At 32.2% G+C, this 27,415-nt stretch overlaps 1 protein-coding gene across 2 annotated transcripts; it reads right to left on the bottom strand.

Annotated features, from left to right (window-relative positions):
* Positions 1 to 1,891: 1,891 nt before the first annotated feature.
* On the bottom strand, positions 1,892 to 26,081 carry LOC107443723 (proclotting enzyme). Of its 2 annotated transcripts, none has more exons than XM_043044262.2 (8): positions 25,939 to 26,081; positions 21,407 to 21,517; positions 18,857 to 19,228; positions 18,204 to 18,280; positions 11,123 to 11,244; positions 8,845 to 9,119; positions 5,607 to 5,752; positions 1,892 to 2,832 (listed from the first exon to the last, which is right to left on the bottom strand). In XM_043044262.2, the coding sequence occupies exons 2-8, from the start codon at positions 21,507 to 21,509 to the stop codon at positions 2,671 to 2,673; spliced, it is 1,257 nt and encodes a 418-aa protein (XP_042900196.1). In that variant the 5' UTR covers positions 21,510 to 21,517; positions 25,939 to 26,081; the 3' UTR covers positions 1,892 to 2,670. The 2 variants fall into 2 exon arrangements, with proteins under 2 accessions (XP_042900196.1, XP_042900195.1); XM_043044261.2 differs by lacking the exon at positions 25,939 to 26,081 and adding an exon at positions 25,142 to 25,508.
* Between the last annotated feature and the right edge of the window lie 1,334 nt (positions 26,082 to 27,415).

Raw genomic sequence — 27,415 nt, 5'->3', positions numbered from 1 at the left:
GTGACGAACATAAACTGCGCAGTCGATGAAAAAGAAGAAATATGTCACTACGTTTGGGCTACTAAGTTGCGCAGTGGTGGAAAATACGAAAGATGCCATTATGTTTGGACTACTAAAGGATCAAATTTCTTATTTATGGTAACCCGTGCTAAGGCTTTCTCTTTTATAGGAGGGCCTTCCCGTTTTCCTTCTTCTCGTTTTCCTATAAACGGGTTGTGGTTGTGTGAATAGCGTGGCAGAAGTCAAATTCCTGGCCATAGATGGCGCCACTGAAAAACAGGAATAATCGCACACCCACTGCCTAAACAAGCATACGACAAAAAAAAAACTGTATATAATTGTTAGAAAAAGTCACGAAGTCAAATGCGCAAAAACGATAAAATGATAAGCGCATTTTCGATGCAAAAGTTCTTAAACGGTCATTTGACCTGTTATGGTATGTTTAGTGTTAACTGTCCTAGTCAGGTACATTTAAAATTACAAAAATATGATTTTGATACATACGATAAGGTCAGGGATATTTCCCTCGTTCCTTTTCCCAGTTATTCAAGAGAGCAAATATATAATATGCGCTCATAATTTCAATAAGCACCTTTTCGAATTTTTACTCAAAAAGTAAATAGTTCACTTGAGATACCTCAAATAAGAATGAGAAATTAATTTTTTTTACACCTTTGTTGACAGATTTAAAAGATTTTTTGTCAACAATGTTTTAAAGTTTTAATACTCATTGTTCAAACAATGGCATAAATCTAGTTTTTTATGTATTTCTATAATAGTTTATTCAACTTAAGTATTGTTGTAAATGTTTTTAGATTATGTTAAATTGTATAGTACGAAAAACAATAATAATAATTGAAATATTTCAAAATAAATTTATTTTTTACACAATATGTTTCATTTTAAATCATTAAGATTGAGGCCTAAAATCTGAAGATCCGATCATATGATCAAAATTTATTCCGGTTGGTCCATTTTTGAATTTTGCGCGCTTTGCAAAAAACTAATTGACTCGAATTTTTTACCTTTGGCTGTTTAACATGAACACCTAACGGGGGTAGGGGGTATGTGATTTGCTCATTTTTGCCTCCAAGAGTTTTATAGGTCAAAAGTTTTGAACACAAAAGATTGCGAAATGAAAATTTAAATATATATTTTTTCTTCTTTTTTTTGAGATTTTATACGATTTACAACTTTACAAATTCCGTAGGAGCATACGGCTTTTTTTTTTCATATTTTTGAGAGTCAAGAATCCAAATCCGTTAAAAAAATGGATGTTTATTCAGAGAATGTGCGTTTTTTTTACAAATAATAATAAGCCCTAATCAATGAGTAATAAATAGTAAGCACTAGCTAATTAACATATTTTAAATCAAACCTTTTAACCATAAAAATTGGCATTTAATTCATGAAAATTCGATCCAAAAGTTATTTTAGGAGGTAATTTTTTTTTCCTGCTCACAGTACTTCTTTTGAAAATTTGAATTTTTTGCCATTAGGTTATTTTTCTCATTATGAGCTTTCAGAAATGCAAGGAAAATTTTTGTAACGTTATTTGTTTCCAAACTAAAACCTTTTAGAACTAGCTTATAGCACAGCCAATTTTTCATTTCACCAATTTAATTCATTTGTTATCAGAAAACTAAATATATCCCGAAAGCAGTCGTAATTCGGGTCCAAAAAATAAATGAAATTAAAAAAATTCGATCATTGATTAAATTTGTTTTGTAATGCACTTTTAAAAAGAGCCATCAATTTTTCAGACGTCGAAGACCCATGTTTATTTTAACATTATGAGAATTACACGTAAAAAAATTTAAGAAAACAAACATAATAAGTTCATTTTCATTTTGTTTATTTTCGTAAACACTAACACAAACTCAGTATGATATCAATATGATATAGTTTTATTCAAACTCATACATGGCAATATAAATAACATAAAAATCGACTGAAATTTCAGACATACAACTTAGTAACTGCGCAAATGCATTTATTGTATGAATTGATTAAAAAATATACTTTTTTTGTGTGTTACAAAACAACAAAACAAATTTTTTAAAAAAACAGTACATGGCACATAAAAATCTTATATATATATATATGTATATATATATAATTTTTTTTTTTAAATCTTAATCCTTAGGTGATACTACACAGCTTTATTTTTTTACTCGACTGAATTAAGTGCTCGCACTTGTTTACTTTTGTGTATCAATTGGTTACCAAAAACAACGTTAACGTAAATAAACGTTACAAATAGGAATTACATAAAAAATCTCCTGAATGAAAACCTATTACATGCATGTTTAAATATAAATATTTTGCATATAAACTCGTGCAAAACATGCAATTATTTAAAAACTACAGTGCGTCTAATAGTTTAGTCTAATTATTATAATATATTAATATAATACCCGATATAATAAATATTCTATATTTATATAATATATCGTCTAATTTAACCAATTGATTCACGAAAGTAAACAAGTACAAACCGGTTTCAGTCGCGTTTTAATTAATAGTACATTATATAATTAATAGTACATCTAGTTGTTGTTCGTCATCAATTGAAAATGCACTTATCAAAACTAACCGATGGTGTGACGATGGCGATAGTGTAGCACTTGTATGTTAAACAAATTTTTTAATTAGCTTAATTTTAATTTATTATTCTACCAAGTTTCTGGTCAACCAGTCCAAAAATTCTGTCACTCTTGTATATACGCCGGGATATCCAGGTTGACCACAAAGTTTCCCAAATGAAACGACACCAACCAGGTAATAGTTTCCATCTTTACCGACAGACATCAGTGGTCCTCCTGAGTCACCCTGATTAGAAAAGTTAAATTCCGATCAACATGAATTGTAACGCAACATAAATAAGTGGTAACACAATAATTTCGAACATAAATGCTTTGTAGTATAATTGTTTCAAACAAAAAAAAATTTTTTTTTAACTTTAATTCGAAGTAATACGAGGGTTGCTATTTATATTTCTGGCCTTGGCAACAGTAAGTGTTGCTAGGCGACCGCAGACGATTTTAATCGAAAGTTTGATATTTTTAAACATAAATCCAGCAGACGATTTACCATTATAGCTTCATTTGTGTTGTTGACAGTAAATTGAAAAGTTCTTCTCTTTCAAAAAATGGAATTGAATCGTGAACATTTTCGTGCCATTATTTTTCCCAACTTTCGACGTGGATTGTCAAGACAAGAGTGCTTCGATGAACTTAATTCTTTATTCAGCGATAAAGCGCCATCCTATAGCACTGTAAAAAACTGGTATAACGAATTTAATCGTGGTCGATGTTCGATCCAGTACGAATCCCGTGCAGGTCGTCCAAAATCCGTTGTTGTGCCAGAAAAGATCGATGCTGTGCGTGAACTGATAAAGCAAGATCGTCATGTGACATACCGTGAGATAGAGGCGTCTTTGGACATTAGTATGACTAGCATCAATAAAATATTGCATGAACATTTGAGCGTAAAAAAAATTTGTTCGCGTTGGATCCCGCATAATCTGACAAACGCTCAAAAAAAGGCTCGTGTCGATTGGTGCAAGGAAATGTTGGAAAAATACGTTCAAGGTACATCAAAGGCTGTGTATAACATCTACACAGGTGACGAATCATGGATCTATGCATATGAGCCGGAAACAAAACAGCAATCAACTGTATGGGTCTTCCAAGACGAGGCAAAACCAACAAAAGTTGTTCGAGGAAGAAGCACATCGAAACAAATGATTGCCTGTTTCTTCGGCATTAACGGTCATGTGGCAACAGTGGCGTTAGAGCAACGCAGGACGGTCAATTCTGAATGGTACACGACCATTTGTTTGCCAGAAGTCATCGGAGAAATTCGAAAAAAGCAGAAGAACAGGCGAATCATTCTTCATCATGACAATGCGAGCTCTCACACATCGACTCAAACAAAGGCATTTCTGACGGAGCGAAAGATCGAACTGATGGGTCATCCGCCGTACAGCCCTGATTTGGCACCCAATGACTTCTTCTTATTCCCACACATCAAAAATAAATTACGTGGACAACGATTTTCGACCCCCGAAGAAGCGGTTGATGCATTCAAAACGCATGTTTTGGAGTTACCTCAATCGGACTGGAAAAAGTGCTTTGAAAATTGGTTCAAACGCATCAAAAGTGTATTGATCATCATGGAGAATAGTTTGAAAAACAATAAAACCAATTTCGATCCTACATATTTGTTTTTTCATTATTAGGCCAGAAATATAAATAGCAACCCTCGTATAATAATTTCAAATATTAATGAGTAATAGCATAACAATTTCATAAATAAACAAGTAGTAACACAATAATTTTAAAGGTAAAAGTTTAAAAATCTGTTAAATAATAATATATGAAAGTTTGAAACATGTATCAAAAGAGCTTATCAGTAAAAAAAAAGATTCTTCGACTTTTGAAAGTACTTCGGATTTTGATAATATATTTTAATCACCGGTAAATATAGCACATTGTTTTGCTAAGTTTATAAAACAAAACAACCAGACGTGCTTTAAAATTTAGACTAACGGAACACGATAGGTATGCCCATTACGAAGAATGCGATAAATCATATATTGCTGCACATTTTAAAATATTAAGGCACTTATTCAATTTCAATAATGCCAAAGACATTTCGTCCCTGTCACATCAGCTCATCTTGATGCCCTGGAATCTTGTTTCATTCTTAGGAGGGCTGAATCCCTTGTTAATGATATGTATTCCCCACTACCTCTCCATTGCATCAAGAAATGCATTTTGACCTGATTTACCTCTTGAGGCTTCTGCAGTTTTTTAAATTTTGTTTTTTTCTCCGTTAATTTTTTTCATTTTTTGTTTCACTCTTGGCCACCGCAGCTATTACAGTTTTGATTCTCACCTTTATTGATAACTTTACGTTTTCTGTTTCAAATAGTCCCGCAGTGGACTGATAATAACCACATGATTCTCAGAAGAACACTGAAGTCAAACATCACTGGCTGTGGTCAGTAAGCATGAGAATGACCAGTTTGATCAACCTGAGTAGGGACCTTACGTACAAGGTATCGGTCCTCGTTAAAATTTTCTATCGAAAAGTGCTCGACTTCACGCACGGGTCGTCGAGATGCCAAAGTAGGGGAGCCATCCCCTCTGCAGAGGATCAAAATTGCGATCGCATGTCATGGGATCATCCTTAGGGATGTTTTCCAGACCGTCGCCTATAGCCTATTGCGCAGCTCTAGTGCGACGCAAATAAAGTACCTACCAACCTGTTTCAAATATTTTTGTTTTCCTCATTCAACTCAGGTGAGTCTTGAGAATGGGTGCCAAATTATTAGCCCTCGAAACACGTCTGCTTTCATTTCTATCTTCCTAATTTTTTTTAGGCAAATGAAGTTTTAACTTATCAATTTAACGGCGCTTATTTTCCGTACGCACCTTGTAGTATTCCAAATTTAATTTTTAAACTTTAAAAATAATGCATAATATAATGCAACTCTTTAAAGATAATAAGTAATTTAAAAGGGTTTAACTTTAAGCGTAATAAGCAACTCTAAGCGTAATACGTGGTTCTGCAAATCTTTCTTTTGGGCAGTCAATTACCTGACATGAGTCTTTTTCTCCTGTATCAACACCTGCGCACATGTAGACCGAAGTGATGTTAACTTCCCTTTCATAGGCTTTTTTACAAACTTCCTGACTTTGAATATCGAAGGTGGCCTGCATCAAAACATCACTTGATGGACCATCTGAGGAAAATAAGAACTAAGTTTAGAATATGGAATCTATGTAATGAATTTCAAAAATAGTAACAAAATCCACACAACAGTTAAAAATATATCTTTGAATGATTGGGTCAGTTCCGCGACTCGGAGTTTATAAAGTCCGTTCCAAATTTTTTCAACTTTTGAGAAGTTTATCGCTTAACGGATGATCTTTCGATTGATCAAAATCCTAGTATTTACATGTCCCGCAGTGAACTTATAATAAAGATAAGGTTCCCAGTAGAACACCGAAGTCAAGCATCTCTGACTGCGGTCAGTAAGCGGGTGGTGGATCACTTTGATCAGCCTAGGGACCGAGGGTGGATGGTATCGGTTCTCGTTAAACTGTTCTACCGTATAGTGCTCGTCGTCATGTGCTGGACTACCAAAGCAGGAGAACCATCCCTTCCGTAGAGGATCAAAATTGTGATGGCATGTCTTCAGATTATCCTCAAGTATGTCTTCCAGACAGTCGCCAGTAGCCTATAGTGCAGCTCTAGTGCAAAGTAAATGAGCAACCTACCTGTCTAGAGCCCCTGAATTAGACAGGCCGATTTATCATTTATTTTTCGAGCAAAGAGCTAACATAAGCACATAACATAACGTTAACTTGCGAACTTGTTTGCTCCAATATTGCTTGATAGGTCAGCTCTGATAGTATAAGAGCCTTATACCTACCTAGTTTTCATGTGACGTCATTATTCATTTAATAATAATTATTTATCAACATTTTAAATATATCTATAAGAAAATTATACAGAAATAAATAAATTAAAATGTTACTATTCATGATTTTTACAAACCTAGGGAACATTCCTACTGAATGTGGTTTGATCGTTCTACTTAAAATGCACCAATCAAATTCACAATTTCTATACGTAAATTTCATATTATCATTTTGATGAAAAAGTGACGAAAAATACTGTTGGTGCAACGCTAAAAAAATATTTTGCATTAAAATCAAAAGCTTATTTTCAATACGTATGAATTCTACACAAAATCATTTATTTATAACAAAAAGAGAAAGAAGGAATAACTTCACTCGTGTTTAAGATGAAATCAAACCGATTAAACTTGTCAGTTTTTTTTTCGAACGGCATCCTTAAAACAACTTGAAGCGTGCTCCAAAAGCTCCGTGTCGAAAAACAGACCCATTATAAAATAAAACAAAATATAGTTTTAGGAACCACGTTTTTTAAGTATACTAAAAAGTAAAGAATAAATCTAAATTTTATCCACATTTGAAACGAAATATAAAGGGAAATTATGGATCTGTTGTTGTTTATTGCTTATCGCTAGTGATCAGCAAATACAACAAGTCCATAACAAAGTTCACTCTAGGGAAAGCAAAGGACTAGCAAAGGATGGTTCAAAAGGCCTCAAAAAGACAGTCCTAAGCAGTCAAGATTGAGCTCAGGTGACGCTTGTACGAAAGAGCACTCGAAACACTTACAAGGGAGACTAGGGAAGTGTGACTCACCAATTTTGAAATAAACTAGTGGGATGTATGCCTTATAAGGAATAATTTTAAGGGGCAACATTCGTTTCGGCCCATAGAAGATCCTATGAAAGATAAAAAAATAATTCAATATATAGAAAGATCGGTATTTTATTACTTCAATGCAGATTATTAGTTATTGTAATTATCTCATACTCCAATTAATTTTGTGGTACTTTCACGTACTATATAATGCATATTTATTGTCAAAATTGATTTCGAAAATTTTATGTATCTGTAGTTTTTCAGAAAAACCTGTTAGATTAATTTAAAAAAAATTGGCATCAAATTTTGCAAAAAATTTTTTTCAAAACATTTTCTAAATTAATTGGAGTATGCAATTGCAAATTAATTAACCAATGATTAATTAATTAGCAAATTAAATGATTGACCAATTAATTGGAAATTAATTGGAGTATGAGATAATAACAATAACTAATAGTCTGCATTGAAGTAATAAAATACCGATTTTTTTATATATGGAATTATTTTTTATCGCTCATAGGACCTTCTATGGGCCGAAACGAATGCTGCCCCCTAACATAATTCCTCATAAGGCATACATCCCACTAGTTTATTTCAAAATTGGAGAGTCACACTTCCCCAGTTTCCCTTGTTAGTCATTTTATTATTTACGTCATATGTTTAATATGGCCATTCATGAGACGGGAAATGGTGGTCTAATCTAGCGCAATCAAAGCTCAAAGAGCCTCGAAATGAAAATGATGGATTTCGATAATTATAAAATATGTAAAACATTATATTACAAAAACAATTATTTAATTGTTCTTATAATTTAAAGTATGGATCTAGATATATTTGTCCTTACTTGGAGCTATTATAAAAATAAATAGATAAAAATGTGATCTAACCCATATAAGGTAGGTATGTAATTTATTTACGTCGCACAAGAGTTGCACAATGGGCTATTAGATACGGTCTGGGAAATATCCCTGATGATGATCCGAAGACATGCCATCGCAATTTTGATCCTCTGCAGAGGGGATGACTCCCCTGCTTTGGGAAGCCCGGCGACGTGCACGTGAAGTCGAGCACTTTATGGTAGAGCAGTTTTTAACCAGTACCGATACAGCGCTACCTCCGTCCCTACGCAGGCTGATCAGAGTGGTCACCCAAACGCTTACTGACTGCTGCCAGTGATGCTTGACTTCGGTGTTCTACTGGGAACCGTGTCCTTATGATCAGTCGAGACTCTAACCCATATAAATCCAGGGCTCAGGGCTGGTTTGACAGCACTATGACGAATAAATGTAACTTTATTATTTAGCAATGATGAGCTATTCTCACTCTTTACATAAAGTCAGATATATGGAATAAAAAAAATGTAATTTAAAAGGAAGAAAAAAGAAATATTAATGACCCACTTTGAAGTCACAAATAACACCCGATTGCATTCTTGGGGGCTGTTTTATATTTAGTTACATCTTGATGAAAATGACACAATTCCAAATGGTTACATGGGTTAATTTGACCACTGGCGCTGGTTAATTTGACCATAGGTTAATTTGACCATTAGCCCGCTTTTCCCGAAGAGTGGTTTGACTAAGAATTTACTTACTAAAAGCTGTTGTTCCAAATCCAATAACAGTTCCTTTTCTTCCAGTTAAGTCTTCGCCTCTGAGACTATCATAAGGCAAGCAAATGGGAGAGACACGTGAAGTGAAAGGAACAGCTCTATTCAATCTGATAACAGCTATGTCATTCCTGTACGTCCTGGGATCGAACCTTTCATGGCGACGGACACCATCCACGCCAACTTCAATGGCACTAGGATCATTGCTGGAAGCGACATTATGGGCACCAAGTCTAATGCTCAGTTGACGAGGACTCATCCTGTTAAATATATAATCTCAGAATTATATAGTCAAACTTCAAGGGTGTTCCGTAACAACTGATCTTATAGTACAGGATGCACATAAAATAAGGCGAGGTGCTTAAATCCCCTGTAACAAATGAAGTACAGGGCGGAATGGAGAAAAAATGGCGTTCTTAATCAGTTGAGAAAGTGATGTCAATTTCCAAAAAGTAACAACAATGATATATAATTAAAAAAAAGTCGCCGATATGAGAAAATTTAGCGCTTCAAGCGCTTCAAAAACTAAATGCATATTTTTCAACTGAAAAAAAAATTTTACTAAAAAACTCCAACATTTTCTATTAGTTACAAATGTACTCCACTATCACCACTATTTATGATCTTCCACTAATTGCATATTGAGTTTAGAGTGCTGAATTTCCTCCTACGGGCGATTTTTAGTATTATTAGTTTTTAGAAATAGCCGACCGGCCTGTGTAGTGATTAGGGAACTGCTCTTGCATCAGAACGGTTCTGGGTTCGAATCCCGGGCAAGGCATGGATGTTCTTTCCTTCTCTGTACTATCTGTCTTTACTGTGGGAGCAACGTTGGCCCACCTAATATGTAATATGGTTCCCCTGAAGGAGTAGCCAACAAATATGCCCTTCAGATGCCTGAATCAGATGGCGTAAGTCATTTCCCATGCGGGCATTGGAAAAAAAAATTTAGAAGTTGAAACCACATTTAATCAAGCTCATCATGTTCACTAAATTTATTTCTATCATGTCAGCATGCGCTATAATGCTTTAAACACCACACGTTACTTTTTGTGAACCCTAGTACAAATTTATGCTCTTCGTCGTCATGAAGTCATAGAACTTTGGTGTTGGAGTTACGGTCAACCTTAACGCTAAGCAAAATATCTCGATTATTTTTTTGGATATACCCTTTATCAAGGGTGGCTTTATATCTATTTGATTATTGCAGTTTAGGGTATTTAGTGACTACGGAACGCCGTATATTTATTAAAATTTGAATGCAGAAGTATTGAAGGGCAGGAGAATTAAAGGCGTCTCAATCTTCTGCGCATTTGTAGTAATTAATAAATGAATTCGATATTAGTTTTCTAATCTAAGTAAGTGGATATAAAATAAAATTATTGTCATTTGAAAATTAATTAAAATTAATGATGTTTGAAATCAATGCTATAATTTTAGATTTAGGGATATCGAGTTCGACCCTGGCAGACGGCAAAACAACTGCCACGTATATGAAGCAAAATGTATATTAGATCTCTCGAGGCTGCAAATCCTCTCGTTGGTCGTGGTGCTGAACTTTGGAGAGCACTATCCAAGTCACCCCCCTGGGATCAGAAATAAACGGCATTTCTACCATGGCTGTGTAAAAATAGGGCTAGGGCCTTGTTTGAGTAACGTGATTTGCTATATGATTAACATTTATTTTACTTTATAACCGTCATTAAACAGCTGACCCAATTTTTAGGTTTACGACTATTAATGTTCAACTACGTATCCTTGAAATTTTGAATCCAATTCAGAAGACAAGGGAACTCCTGGATCAAGTATCAGTAGAAATTTGCTTTCATGGAAGACTTTTTGATAGAACTAATCCGCATTTGCCTTACATGGAGAGGAGAACCACGAGAATTTCCCACGGTTAGCCTGGCGGCTAGGAAGAGGATTTTTACCCATAATCCGACTACCACTTAGGATATTTCATGTCAGCACTGTGGTCGCTGCAAGCCGGATGCAGAATTCATATCGATCAGCCATCTCTGGGATTCGAACCCGTGTCACCTCATTGGAAGGTGAGCACTCTATTCCCTGAGCCATTGCTGCTCATTAACATTTATTGAGCGAAATTAGGTTTCTGATATGTTTATATCATTAGAGTTAGCAATATCTGCAATCTAAGTTAGTATGAGAGTGCTAAAATTTGCCTTGTGAAATCCATCACTTTACTGAAAACAGAGTTAATTCCGAACCAGCAATGATAATAATATAAGTAATAATAACTCACGTAGTTGACGACCTGCCAGTGACGACGCAGTGAGCAGCTGTCACCACATGCCTGTTAGTGACAAGGGCACCTCCACAGTCAGGACTCATGACACCATTTCTTTTTTCTACAAACACAACTGCCTGGAGAAATGAACAAATTAGAGAATTTTGCCGCAAAATAACTAATTGCTTAACACAAATGAGATGTAGAGATTTAAATATGCTAACTGACTTGAACATAATCAGAAAAACTGCTTCAAGCGTTGAGCCATAATATCGTGAAAAATTCGCTTGCAACCTTATTAAGGGGCCAAGTTGAACCATGTTACCATTCAAATTGAACCATAACAACGAGTAATCATCTTTAAGAAGGTTTGAAAAAACGGTACTATGGTAGTAGCAAATTTGCACCATATTAAGGTTCAACACACTTCAATGTTTTTAACAGTGTAGATAAAAGATGAGATATGGAGAAAATGATAAGCTAAATGATATCCTTGCGTTATAGCCTTTGGAGAGCCCTGGCCTCCTTCAGGTTTTTGAATCATCCTATTCGATTGGTAGCCTCTTTCTTGTAGTTAGTAAAAGGATTTCAAGCCCTCTTCTGTCTGCTCTTTTTTTCTAGATTTAGGTTTTCTTCTAGATCTTTCCACTCCTGGCTTTCAACCTAATAATTTTTGAATACCTTTATCCGAGTGCATTTTTAGAATATGCCTAAACAAATGAATTTTTTTATTCCTATTCTTGATACAATGTTCAGTTTCTTATATTTAACTTACATCTCTTTATTTATTCAGATCCTCTAATGTTCATCCTTACAGCTCCGGTAGTCAGTTATGGCATCACTCACATAACTTTGCGAAAAGCTGGGGGTTGTGAGCTCGATCCTGGCAGCCAATGGAACAATCAGGGTGAATACGCATCAAGGTTTCACATCAAATCTGTCGAGACTGAAAGTTGTTGGTTGTGGTGTGGAAGTTTGGAGAGAGGGTTAACAACTCGGGCGCTGTCCACGTCATCTGCTCGGGATCAAAATTCCGTGACTTTCCGATCATGGCTGTTAAAAAATAGAGTCCTGAAATGGGTCAGTTGCTAAGCCATGGTTGGCTGATATGTGTCCATCTTTGTATATAGTGATGAAAATCTTCCGTAAAATTTTCCTTTTACATACTCTCGTAAGATCAGAATTTCTTTTAAGTGGGTTAAGAAGTAGGTTCACGCCATTTTTCAAACTTTTCTGAAAGTTTAAAGTGCGGGAATATTCTATTTTCCTACCAGTTCCGTTGTCGGAATTTTCGGGCAAAAGTTGGTAGATCTTCATCGAGAGACCAGAGCTGTATTTTGAGGTCGAAAATTTCATTTTTAAATCATGGGTGGTTCTTTCAGCCACGGTGCTCTCTCCATGCACCGCGCAAATGTCACGGTCAGCTTTTGTGGTCTTAAAACTTTCATTAAATGCAAAATTAAATGCATTGTAGGATGAAGTTTTCTCATTCGTTCAGCATTAGCATTGTTGACTATAGATCTGTTTTTCAGTGATGTCTGCTTGCTTTCAGCTTTCTTTGTTCGTTAAAAGGAGTTTTTTCCCCATTCTTTTATATTTAATTTTTTTTATTCGTTTTATCATTTAGGCCCAATGATCATCGTTGATGACATGCGAGGGTTATGTCACCGATTTTGCATTCCTTTAAAGTTATCTGAAATCACGAGTTTATTTCGGTTAGAATTTTTGTCGATTATAGTTTATAATTATGCTTCTGAAACGTATTTCCATAAACTAAAAAATTTAAAATAAATTGGTAATCGAAACAAAAAAAAATAATCTATGTACTAAAATGCAAAGCTAATGGAGAAAATATATTTATTTGTTTAGGGGTACATAAAAAATCCCTTTACTATTATTGATGCCGATGATGCTTAATTACCCTTGGCAACAGGTATTGCTGGTATCTGTTGCCAAGAATTATATGGTAATTGGTGCTATTTTAAGATATACCAAATAAAGTAAGGTACTTCGTAGGTAGGTACTTTGTTTACGTCTCAGTACAGCTGCCCAATGGGCTATTGGTGGGGGTCTGGGAAAAATCCCTGAGGATGATCCGAAGACATGCCTTTGCAATTTTGATTCTCTGCAGAGTGGAGTGCTTCCCTGCTTTGGTAGCCTGACGACCTGTACGCAAAATCAACCACTTTATATTCGAACAGTTTGACGAGGACTGATACTGCGAATCCTTGGTCTCTACGCAGGCAGATCAAAGTGGTCACCCATCCGATTACTGACAGCAACCAGTGATTTCACTTCTGTGTTCTACTGGGAACCGTGTCTTTAAGATCAGTCCACTGCGGGCTTCAACTGAATTAATGTAAGTACCAAGGTAACTATACTATAAGTAATATGGTACTAATTTTTTTACAAGTTCCCGAAAGGAATATGTGCTGGTGGAAATTGCTTGATTGTGATAAATTTTGTCTAGCAATGAGTTGGCCTCGAGCAATAGCATTTTTACTGAATGATTTTGGATACAGATAATCTTTGTTTTGATGAGATGAACTTTTAAAAATAAGTTTTTATTAATCTTATTACGTAAAACTACCGAAAGGGCAACAAGTAATATTAAATTTCAAAAAAATTATCATCAGTAATGCTTATATTTTAGCTTTACTAATTGTGTTTAAATGTCTTTCATTTTTGTGCATGAGTTAGTAATGTTGAGAAATACCGACTAATTCATCAATAATTTTTTTCACTTCGTCCGAAGAACTGGTCTATGCAGTAATAAAAATTTCCAAAGGAGTTGGTTCATTCTGCATCTATCTAAACTATCCATGTATTATCATTAAATTATAATAAATTATTAAATTTTATTCGCATCACTACCCCCAAATTATTTTGTGTATTTTTGAAGAAATGAATTCGAAAGATACGTGACTGTCTATAGATGCAATTAAGCTATTATGAATATGTCAATAACATAAACCAATGATATGAAATTCAGAAAAAATTCGTGTAGCTGTTTATAACATCAGATTCATCGATAATTCCGTCTGCTGATACATAAACTGATTCTAATAAATATGTTAGTAACGTAAACCAATGGTATGAAATGAAGGAAAAATTCATTCAAATGCTTATGACATCAGATTCACCAATGATTCCGTTTGCTGATATATAAACTGATTCCAATGAATATGTTAATAACGTAAAATAATGGTATGCAATGCAAAAAAAATTCCTTCATCTATTTATAACATCAGATTCACCGATAATTCCGTTTACTGATACATAAACTGCTTCCAATGAATATGCTAATAACGTAAACCAATGGTATGAAATAAAGAAAAAATTTGTTCAGCTGCTTATAACATCAGATTCACCGATAATTCCGTCTGCTGATACATAAACTGATTCCAATGAATATGTTAATAATGTAAACCAATGGTATGAAATAAAGAAAAAATTCGTTCAGCTGCTTATAACATCAGATTCACCGATAATTCCGTCTGCTGATACATAAACTGATTCCAATGAATATGTTAATAATGTAAACCAATTGTATGAAATAAAGAAAAAATTCGTTCAGCTGTTTATAACATCAGATTCACCAATAATTCCGTTTGCTGATACATAAACTGATTCCAATGAATATGTTAATAACCTAAACCAATGGTATGAAATAAAGAAAAAAAATTCGTTCAGCTGTTTATAACATCGGATTCACCGATAATTCCATTTCGGTGAATCCGATATTCACCGATAATACATAAACTGATTCCAATAAATATGTTAATTACGTAAACCAGTGGTACGCAATGCAGAAAAAATTCGTTCAGCTGTTTATAACATCAGATTCACCGATAATTCCGTTTACTGATACATAAACTGATTCCAAAGCCTTTGGTAATCAGGTAAATACAGAGATGCCAACTGCTCCGGTTTCGACAACATATTCTAAAAAGCGGTAGAAAACTACAAACTCAAATTTGCAGATTTTAGGCTAAAAATTAGAGTTCACAGTATTATTAACAGTTTCACAGCTTAGCTGGCGTAAGACATATGCCCATGAATTATTTAGAAACAGTGGTAAAGTAAAAATCCTATGAATCGAATTTACTAAACCAAGAAACATACATTAAAAACTACCACTCGAAAATATTTATCCGTTGTCCGGAGCAAGTGGGCATCTCTGTAAATAGATAATTTAAAAATCAGTTAATTCCGAATTCAGGAGTCAAATAAGTATTTTAACTTTTGTTTGCTTTCATCATCACCTCCAAATTATTACGTTTTTTTTAGATGAAATAAATTCGAAATAAGATGCATGACTAAGTAGAAGTGATAAATCTATTACGAATATGCTAATAATATAACAGTTAAACCAACGTTTTGAAACGTAGAGAAAACTCTTTCAGCTGTTAATGACACCAGATTCTTTTGATCTTCATCGTCAACTCCGTATACTGACATATGAACTGATTCCAAAGACTGAGGTCGCTCTGTAAACAGAGAATCAAAAAAACGTTCAAAACCGAATACAGGAAATTTAACACAAACTTTAAGTGCTTTTAACTTTTTAGCAAATCGAAGGAATGGAATGAGGTACTCTGATATGTCGCCGGCAGTGGACATCCAGACAACGTTGAAAGATACCAGGAAATCGTAACCATGGCAACAGCATATGTGTTGAAAAAGAGCGTTAATGTTTAGATTTGGGTTATTTAGAGGGTAACGCCGTTTTTCCAAAGTGATTTCTAAGTGTTGAAGAGGTATGTAGTCAACCAGATAAGTTCTAAATTCATTCTGAATTGTAGCTCGATAAATGAGACTCATGTTCACTTTTAATTGTGGGCACATTTCTTGCATGCGCTTATATATCAATGGTGATATACCATTAATACGAGCTGGAGAAGTACCCTCGCATATTATGTCAATTAATGAAAGGTTCCTAATAGAGCGAAATTGGTTATTGTTTAGATCAAATAGTAGTTCCATACTTTCTTCAAAAAATAGAGAATAATCCACTTTTATAGTTGTTAAGTTCGTAAAGTCTGGAATTGGCGGCACACGAGGCGCCATATAGACTTTTTCGTGCCAATCTCTTACGAATCCTGTGAGAACTATCATCCGTAATGTTCTCATATTATTCTCAAAAACTGCTGAAAGTATTTTAACGGCTCTTTCTTTTCTATAAAAAGTATTGTAGAATTCAACAGTATTCAGTGAGTGCTGAGTCCTAATAAAGCTCACCGTCGCGTTAACCAAATTTGAAAAATCACTTTCGCTCAGAAATTGATGAAGTCTATGAGTGTTTTTGAATCTGAGAGAAACGAGTTGACATTTTGATTCGGTTAAAGCTTCTAAAAACAGTTGCAGTTGCTCTTTGGACTTGTCGATTTTCGATCTGAGAAACCTGTCTAGTGCGCTGCTGTTACCTACAATTTCGACGTGCCTAAACATGCATCCAAATTTTCGAGCAATTTCAATCTCAGGGAAGGTTACAGTTTTTGCTGCAGAAACTGATGCATTGTGAAATAAATTGTAAGTCATTTTCTTCCACACTCTTGGAGATCCATACTCATTAGACCAGTTTTTACAGACTAAGGACATGTTCAATCGGTCAGTTACATTCGAATAGGCATAAATAAGTTCCAAAACTGGAGGTGGAAGTTCAGACCAATTTTCAGAACTCCTATGGAAACATTTTGAATTTGGCATTATTGTGTTTTATAAACGCATCCGGATTTTCTTTCTGATAGCTTTGTGTTGCAAAAGACATTTTTAATCAAGACAATTTTATTCATTTTTTATCAAGACAATTTTAATCGAGAGGAAATTTAAATTTCGAATTCATGTTCAAACGAAAAAATTCTATAATTTAACACACACAGCCATAATTTTAATTTCCTACCTAATGTTGATATAAGTTTGATTGAAGCACTTTTTGTTCAGGTACAATGCATTTTTATTTAACAACATGCTTAGGCGAATCAAAAATTATATGAAATCCTAGTTACAAAGGATATACCCTTTGTTTTATTCATTTACTATTATTTCTGTACAGTGCACAGAATAAAAAGTTGAACAATTGAATAACTTTTAATCTAATGATCAGATTTTCATTCTCTGAAGTAGAATTATAATTATTTTGAGGGATAATACAGGCATTATTTAAGCTACGGGATAAGACTCTAGAAAATTTTTTTTTATGGCTACGGAATCGAAATCCAGGAGCTTGATACTCGATTCCGCTAAGACCCACCGAAGAACATGTAAAATGTAGATGCTCGTAAATTCTATAGATTCAAAAGTCCTGTGGTCTATTACTGAGCAGTACCACAGGCACAGGGATGTAAGATTCTTTTCCTTTCAGACCTCTGTCTAAATTGAAGAAGTGGCTTCTCGAATGAGTGGTGCTGCCATCTATCTGCGATTTTTCAGAGCTAAGACGTACTTTTACCCTTGTGGTGCTCTCTTGTCAAACCTTTCTGACCTAATTCACAAAATGGCTTATGGTTGAGGAGTTTGGGTTGTCCAAGTGTCATTAGAATCAACAAAATATGTTGGGGATATAAGTTTAGTCCGAAGAACGGCCAAAACATTAATTAGCGGTTCTTAATATTCATTTTTGCTTCGGCATATTTCATCAAATCTCTGGAACTATTCAAGGGATTGAAACAATTTTTGAGCACAATTATTAAATTTGTTAATCTAAAGATAATTATTTTCAAAATATATAATTAATAGCTATTTATTATTGTATATTTTAATAATAATCCAAAAATGTTTGAATTATTGTTTGAAGACCCAAATTTTTACATTACTTTAAACCATGTAATCGTAATTGACAAATTCCAAAATTTGTACGGGATTTAACAAACAGTTTTCGAAAAATAAACAACGACTTTTGAACTATTTCTTTTTTAAGTAATCAAATGAGAGCAATTTAACTAATTTTACAGTGACTTGTTACTGTTGCTAATCTCATGATAAAAAAAACTGAATTAGGGAAAAATGCTTTACAATAATATTTCCGTATAGTTTTGAAGAAATGATATGCAGCCTAGAATCAAAAACCTAATATGGATAAAACAGCTTTACGTACCATCCAAGGCCAACTACCAGGATCTGCCTCTCTTCCACCAACAACTCTAGTATCAGTAGCATTAGATATACCACAACCTGAAATTTAGAATAGATTTAATATTTTACGAAAAGCATTGAATATACCACAACCTGAAATTTAGAATAGATTTAATACTTCACGAAAAGCATTGAATATACCACAACCTGAAATTTATAACCAAGAAAATATCTTGAAATATAAATTTGATATACATGATATTTGATATACATGAAATGAAATATAAATGTTGTATTTGTTGTGACAGAACATCATATGGTTTTTGAACTTCTAACCCATAGATTACTACAAAGAATTTTAATTTATAACCTAGAAAATATCTTACAGTTTGTAAATCCATACAAATATAATATATTTGTAAGCAATAAAATATCATATATTAGAGGAACCGAAAAGTAATGTCGTTTCGGTGCGTTTGATATTGTTATCAAGATTTTATTTTTAATCAATAATGTATTCACCCTCATAAGCAACAGCCTTTCAATGCCGATCGAAAATGAATCGAAATGGATCGAAAAATNAATGCTCCGAAACGACATTACTTTCCGGTCCCCTAATAGATTTTAAATATGTAATCTATAGAATATCAAATCGATTTTAAATTTTCAACTTACGAGCAGGTAAGAAACTTGGTTTTAGTAAGTTTTCAGGGGGTGGTCTCCTTGTGGTAGTAGTAGTAGTAGTGACTGTGGGTCTCCTAGTGGAGATTCTTCTTCTCGTAGGGGTAGGTGTTCTTCTAGTAGTTGTTCGTCTTGTGGGTGGTATACGGGGTTCACCTGTATCTACACCCTCTTCTATAGCACAACATACTCTTGGTTCGCTGCCTTCAAACCCACAGATAAAAGGTTGCAATCGGTTGTAGTTGGAAATTCTCCTAAGAGATGGGCACCCTGTCAACCTCATACAGGTACCACGATTTCTAATTGGATCTATACAATCATATTTAGCTGTAAATCTGTTTGTTCTGTCATCATCTTCGAAAATTACTGAAATTAAAAAAAAGGATTATTTATAAATTTTAGCAAATAATTTCCTCAATGCTTTTTAATCAAAAATTTTATACGAAGTTTTCTGTAAATACCATTCTAAAAGCATATTTTAGGGATTCTTGTCATAAATGCAGTAAAAAAAAACATTGGGATTGCAATTTAATATTTAAGCGAGGAAAACAAAACGCTATTGATATCTAACAAATCACTACTGTGATAGGCGGGACTAGGAAACCAAGATAAATTTCATTGCTGGATGAAATATAAAAATAGTCGAAAGGCAGTTATTATAAACACTCTCAAGTTTCCTCAGGCAATCAAATTGGTTTTCGATGCTTCCCTCTCTACTGCCGTGCAATTGAAAAAAGAATGTTTCACAATAGATTTCTACAAAAGTGACTTGACAACTATTTTCTTTCTATTACTAACGCTATCAACGTTAGAATAAAATTTCAGAAATCATTAATTAATTTTTGAATATTTTTTTTCTTCACAATACGTAGTTTACTATACCAAAATGCCAAATACTTAAAAATCTTAATTTCGAATTTTTCTATTGCACGGCAGACTAGCGGTTCGATAAATTTCGATAGCGTTTTGTTTCTTTCTGGCCTAAATATTAAATGACATCCCCTAATGGTTAGTCTTATTTCACACAATTCTTAAATAGGATTCTTAAAGTATATATCAAAGGCAGCGATTACAGATCATCCTCTATAATATGATCTTGAGTAAATTCTTGAGATTTCTTCATTGATAATGACAGATGATACCATATATTTCAAAATCAGACATAATTATTATGTGTCTGAATAATAATTTTAAGGTCGATACACTCAACCATTATTTATTTTAAATTTTTCGTACAAAAAAAAGCAGAAAATTTTTTTTTTAATTTTTTTTATAATTTTTTGGAAAGTAGTATTGAAGGCAGTGAATCAAATTTAACCATCGCAATCATAAGTCTAGTTATGAGCGTCGTATAAAGTTTCTTCTTAATATTTATAACTTCGAATCAGTCATGGATATTAGTTAAGACACAGCCATAAAAAGCAATATCATAAATATTTACTTCGCTCGGTAATGGTTGCTAGGCAACTAATAACAAGAAGTATTGAGGAACAGTGAGTGTTTTATATAGTGTAGAATGGCATTGTGATTGGTTCGATAGCAGATGAAATCAGAACTGCAATGGCTCTGTGGATAGAGCGTCCGCCTTCCAATGAGATGCCGGGTTCGAATCCCAGCGATAACTGGTCGATACAAAGTCCGCAACCGGCTTGCACAGACCACAGTGCTGACGGGAAATATCCATAGTGGTAGACGGATCATTGGTTTGAATCCCCTTTGCCGCCAGGCTAACCGCGGGAGGTTCTCGTGATCTTCCTCTCCATGTAATGCAAATGCTGGTTAGTTTCATCTAAAAGTCCTCCACGAAAGAAAATTTCTCCCAATACTTGATCCAGGAGTTCCCTTGTCTTCTGGATTGGGTTCAAAACTAAAACGCTACGGAGTTGAATGTTAGTAGTCGTAAATCCAAATTTGAGTCGGCTGTTGTACGACGGTTATAAAATAAAAAATAAAATAAAACTATGAATCGACAAAAGCGATTTTATTGGAATAACATATCTATAATTTTAATGAAAAGCAACTAATAAAAATTAAAAGTGAACTAATGAAAAATAAACTTTTATAGTACAGTTGAGGAAAAGTTGCTTCGTCTTTATTAATCGAAGACAGAGTAACTTTTTTTTCAACTGCATAATAATATTCCTTATTTAACAAACCTATACAAACATCACGTTGTTTACTAAATAATACAAAAATAATTGTTGTTGTTATTTGTAATCTTTTAAAGTATGACGCAGGTGCATAAGACCGTTAACTCTAAGAAAGTAAAAAGCAAGAAGGGGATTTGAATAAATTTATTTCTTGGTAAAGCCAAAACATTCTAGAATATGTTTGGCAGAAAACTCTGAATTGTGGCATTTTTTTGTAGATGGTGAAGATTGAAGTCGTGGAGAAGGGGAACAAAATTAAATAAATATAAAATCAGATTTTTGAAAATAAAACATGTGATAAAAGCAAGCTAAAAGATTGTAATAAAATGTAGAATCCATTTTAATAAAATCAGCATTTTAAGATGCATCGCAAAATATTTTCAAATGTACTTACTTTGTCTCTTTATCCTTTCACAGTTCAATACACTTGCAAAATATAATAGAATATAAACTTGTAAAAATGATTTTTCTAAAAGGCTTGTCATTGCAGCTTGCATAGAAAACCCTAAAAATTTAATAGAAACAAATTAATGAACTACGGAAATATTGTTGACACAAATTTTGGATGCACAATGAAAATTAATCAACATTGATTAAAAATAAATTATAAAATAATTCTAAACAAATTGTACAAACTAATTATAAATAAATTGTATAAATTGATAAAGAACTACATTTTTAATTAACTCATATAACTGATAAACAGTAATAAACTAATTAACAAAACTTAAGGAAAAATTACAGTAAACTAATCAACACAAAGATATGAAAAAAGTAGAATACAGGCAACTATAATAGAAAATAAAAGACAAATTAAATCTTCATTTATGTGAATGTGTGTGTGTTTTTAAAAAAATATGATTTATGATTATTAAATTATTGTGGTCTACAAACTTTTTCCCTCCAGAATTTAAAAGAAGTACTAAAATAGTTTAAGAGTTCATTAACATGTCAGTGATGAGCCGAATTTTCAAAACTAAAACGTTCCTTAAAGAATAAAAAAGTGGATTGTTATGTTTTATAAAATCAAATAAAATACGAAAACAGAAATATATTGTATTTGATATATGGATTGAATGTCACTATCGTGTAAATGGCATGATGTGCAACTGAATTCGTTCTAATCACATATGTATAAGAGTAGCTGCTGACCGTTCAAAACTTACTAGAAACTTTGAATTTTACTATGTCATGTACAAAACTATGTTTTTCAATTGTTTTAATTGTTCTTTATTTTCAGATTTCATTCAAATTTTGCCCAGTTGCTGTGGCTTGAATCATTTTTGGGCTGGGATAGCCTGGTTGGTAGGGCGTTCGTGAGAACGGGAATTCGAATCCTGTCGGCCGAAGAAAACCCGCGTATTACATGGTGACTAGTGCACGTTAAATCTGTCGGGGTCAGAAAGTCCTCCAAGTTCCAATAACAAATCTAATACCTCTGGGGGTACTGAATTGGAGATTGATCGTTCCTTGGTATAGGTTAAAATTACGATCTGTGGATGGATGTATGAATGGGTCCGCCCTATAAACGTCTGTGACGTATAGGTGAGACAGAAGTCGAATTCTTGGCCATAGATGGCGCCATTAAAAGACAAGAAACTCATTCTCTGCCTTAAATTCGTTTGGTTTCCCAAAGCAGCGATGGAAACAACAAAAGCAGCAGAATCATTTTTTAACCCTAAAATTCTGCAACATACTTTTTTTTCAAAGAAAAAATAAATAAAAGTCAGCTTTTGATACTTCTGGTTTCTCTAAACCACAAAACAAGTGGAAAATCCTTTTATCAAACTTCATTACACCCTATAAAGATTAGTAGTACGAGCTGTCTTTATGCTTTAAAATATCCCAGTTATACTATTATTACTTTGAATATAATTTTGTTATATGTTCCACATAATATGGTCAAAACTCTTATAATGATTAGTTTTATGATGTAATTTAGTGATATAATGTTATGACGTAATGTTAGTATATAATTTAATGATTAGTTTACAGTCGGGGAGCTCAAATTGTCCTTCAAATCTGTCTTTTATAGGTAATAATTATCTGTTTTTTTTTTTCTTCAAAGAATACAATTTCACGATATTGCAACATAATTTAATATCTCATATTTGAAATACTACGTTTGGAAGTTGAAATACCGTAACTATGGGTATTACCTTAGAAAAGCAATAGTCATAAATAAAAGTTTAAGAAAACTATCCTTTTAAATTCTTTACTTCCTTAACTTCGAAAAATGTGGTCACGGATATTTTATGTACAATAGAAATCGAAAGAATTAAATAATATCGCTTTTTCTTAAATAAGTTGTAGGCTATTATGTAATTTAATATTATTATTTGTACATAAAAGTTAGAATTTTTGGGCAGGAATAGCATATTAACCCTAAAAAATTATTGGCGTTGATTGGTGATTTTGTTTTTCCTTTCATAAAAATGCGGAGTCAAATAAGTACAGTTTTTTTTCCGACATAGTTAATAATAATTTGTTATAAATATTTCTTGATATAAAATCTCCGCAAATATAAAACAATACCTTTAATTTAAAGAAACGATTTCAATACAGAAATTAAACTATTGAAGCCAATAATATAGCTCATGTTCAAATATGTCAAAATCGATTTTGACATAGGTAATAAGAAAAAAACTGAGCATTGAAATTACGATGGGGAAGGAGTTTCTACTTATTGTTTAATATGTTCTATAGTTCTATTGTTCTAAAAAACATTTTAAAATTACCTTGATTAAAGTAAAAATGAATTAAATATTTACGGCATTTTTTATTAATTTTAACGTACTGCCAACTATCCAAAAGAATAAATGATCTGTTATTCAAATAAAATTATTTTGGTAAAAATATGTCATTAATTAAATAATTAAATGAAAGCTAAAATGAATCAACATAACCATGATAAAAAATTATTTTAAAAGTCGAAACTTAACACATATTTCAATTAAAATCTAAAAAGAAAACAATGTTTTGCCTAATTATAAAATTGATCAGATGTATAGATTATAGAAATAAACATTTATGCTAATTTAATTTGTTTTCTCCAAAAGTTAGTCTGACTAGCATAGAAGTTAGTTCGTAGTTCAGCATATTTACTAGTTTAAAGAAATTGTGTATTCATAGGACTAATATATGCATGATAAAATACGATCTAATGATAAAAAAGCAACTTTACTAAGAATTTCAAAGAAAAATAAAATAAAAACCCAAATTATTGTGACTAACACATATCTTTCAACAGAATTGTTATTGGTGCTAATACTGAAACAACACGCCACGGCAATACAGAGAATAACATAGATGCAACGGAGAAAGATATTAAGCGGGAATGATACTTGAAAGAGGCTAACATAATTGAAAAAGCAACCTGAGGGACACTGATATCCGACCAATATCTTATAAATGTCATACAGATATTGCAATATTCGAGTGATATCATTTAGATATTATACATTAAGATATCGCGTGATATCATTAAGATATATATTGGAGACGTTAAATCTTCTTTTCAATGTAGAAAAAATGATACAACAGGAGCAAATGGCAAATGCATGAAAAAGCATAAATATAATTATCATTATTATGTTTATCATAATTATAATCAATTATTATAATTATAAATAATATTCTTTAATTCCTTCCCATGTTCAAGACTAATTAGGATTGTCACATTTAGGTCTATAAGTTAGAGCAATCGAAAAAATTTTTTTATCAACATATTTTTTTTTTATTGCCAAGGAATGCACGAAGAAACTTATCTATTTCATTTATTTTAATTGAATTTCTGCTTCAAAAGCAGAAACATAATTCATTTTATCCGTATATATGAAAAACTACTTTAATATTGTTCTCTAAAATTTTTAAGAATGATTTTTAAAAAGTAATTTGAGAAACTTTAAATTATGCCTTTTCTGATTTAAAAATGAATGTTAAAAATGATTAAAAAAAGTTTTAAGTCTTTTTAATCTTAAAGGAATAATATAGTAACAATTTAAGAAAATTCCTTTTTTTAATTATTAATTATTTTTACTGATATCTTTAAAAAGAAAGTAACGATTAAACGCCATCGTTGTAAATCATATATTTCATTTCACAACACAATTTTGAATTAAATACTCACCTTAGTTTTCCTTGATGACTTGTATACCTGTCTTTCTTCACTATAAAATGCTAATAGAATTTGTGACATTTACCAAACGATTCTGTTTTAAACCATTTGAAATTCGTCTCAATATATTTCATTTATGATATAAAACTATTAGAATATTCTATAAAGTGAATTCGTGTGTAATTGTGTTTTATAATCCTAATTCAACTTTTTTTTTCCTCAAAAAACCTAAGAATTATCATTAAATTCCCTAACCGCTGTTACTAACAGTAGAGATATTCAAGGACGATAAATTCTTGTGAAGGAAAACGAGTTTTCTTACGAAGAAAAAAATTATCTACTATTTTCGTCTGCTACCACTTAATTGTAATGCGTTTATGGATTACTCATTTTCGGTGATTTATTTCAGATGAAATCACGTCTTTAATATGTAGTATCTGTTCGAAATTTTATCATTAATTAGCTGTCCTGCAGTTCGTGATATTTAGAATCTTCCAGAATTATCTTATCTACATATACAGTAATAATTAAGGCAATCAGACGAGATTATTTTACGGAATCCATAATACTTCATTCTTTTTGTTTGTCTGAATGCAGCTTAGAATATCCTCTTTTTCTACTCTTTCTGACGTAAAATATTTTTTCAAAAAAATATCAAGACGATAAATGTATAATGGATATTGAAAGAACTCTAAAAACTTTCAGCATTCAAAAATTTTTTGTGCGATTTTGGAAACATTTTAAATATACTACATGCGTAATTTTAACACAACACATAGTAAAATTTGAAAATGTATTTAAACTCATACCACATTCATCTTTTAGAGAATACTTTTTCGACACAAACTAAGAGTTTCATTGTTTTATTTTTTTTAAATTTTGTCAATGACAATACATAACAGGAATTCGTTTGATAATGTGACATTTTATATTCCTCACAGAGTGATTCTTTTCATTATCTAGAAGAAAATTGAAGATTTTGAATTTGAGTTAATTAACTTGCATTCAGCAAAATTTCAGCATTTACATAAGAATACTTATTTTCTGGCATTCAATGTAATATTAGATTTTGATAGCTTTTGTACATTTTGGATTGATTCCCAACATTTTACCATTTTTTAGACTTTTTCATACAAAACTAGAAATTTTTATGCAGAATTTGTTTAATTTTGCAATATATTCATACATTTACCATAAAGTACGACATATAATTAGAGAATTGCAACTTATGCATTATTCGGTTTATTCCAGTAAAGCCTGAATTTTTTTAATGTCTTGATGCACGAAAAACTCTTATTAAAAAAGTGATTTTTTTTTTTAACTAAATGAATATTTTTTTCCGTTAGGTACAAGATTTCTGAAAAGAATAAATAACGTTTGCTTGACGTGTAAGCAGTTCTTTTTCAAATCAGAAGAATTCGCATAGAATTGTCACAATTCCCGTGACACATATGACACGATAGGGATAAAATGAGTTAACATAAAAATATTTAAAATGCTTAGTAATATTTCAAAAAGTACTCAATTGTTAAATATTTTTATTTTCTAGTTGCAGAAACATGAATTGTTTTATTTCCTCTTCCAGTGCTAAATCTTTTTCAATATATTTTAAAACGCAAAATTTTTGATTAAATGCTAAAGTAATTTTGATTTAATTCATAAATACACGAGAAAAGTTATGAATAAATTTTAATTTGGTAATTAAAGAAATAGAAAAACCTTGAAAATTAGCATCAGACAATGCAATGTCTCTTAAAAATTATTAGTTCCTTTTATTATAAAATTTGAATAACAAAAAAAAATTAAAATCTGCAAATTGAAAAAAAATGTACAACTAAAAGATGCGCATTTGACATGAATTCATCTCAAATGTTGGAACTTTAAGTGATATTTGCAAAGAAAATTAATTACCTGTAACTAAGATTACTAACTTTAAATAATATTTGCCAAGAACACTTCGCAAAGACTAAATACTTTATGATCTATAGACATAATGATCTATTGACATTATGATCTATTGACATTATGATCTATTGACATTACGATCTATTGTTTTGGTCTATTGGTCATTTGAAAAGATGCTTAAAGAAATCTTACGTAAGAGGAAAATAAGTCAATAATATAAATGAAAAAATGTTTTTTAAAGGAAAATATAATAAAAAAAGAAAGAAAAAAGAAGTGAAATCGATGGAGAATTATAGTGCTGATTGCTATCATTGACTCACCCATTTAATTTAATTTCATAGAATTTTTTATATTAACTATTTTTAAATAATAAATAAATAT

This window comes from Parasteatoda tepidariorum, chromosome 6 (genome assembly GCF_043381705.1).
Source record: "Parasteatoda tepidariorum isolate YZ-2023 chromosome 6, CAS_Ptep_4.0, whole genome shotgun sequence".
Taxonomy (NCBI): Eukaryota; Metazoa; Arthropoda; class Arachnida; order Araneae; family Theridiidae; genus Parasteatoda; species Parasteatoda tepidariorum.
The sequence above is the reverse complement of the archived record's forward strand: the minus strand, read 5'-3'. Positions and strand labels throughout refer to the sequence as shown.

What these genes read in the sequence shown, in the direction of transcription:
- LOC107443723 (XM_043044262.2), bottom strand. Translation starts at nt 21,509, where the DNA reads ATGCAAGCTGCAATGACAAGCCTTTTAGAAAAATCATTTTTACAAGTT. An exon ending in TGAAAGGATAAAGAGACAAA is followed by an intron (nt 19,229 to 21,406) that starts GTAAGTACATTT and finishes TTTTAATTTCAG; the next exon opens with TAATTTTCGAAGATGATGAC. An exon ending in ATTTGGAACAACAGCTTTTA is followed by an intron (nt 5,753 to 8,844) that starts GTAAGTAAATTC and finishes TATTTTCCTCAG; the next exon opens with ATGGTCCATCAAGTGATGTT.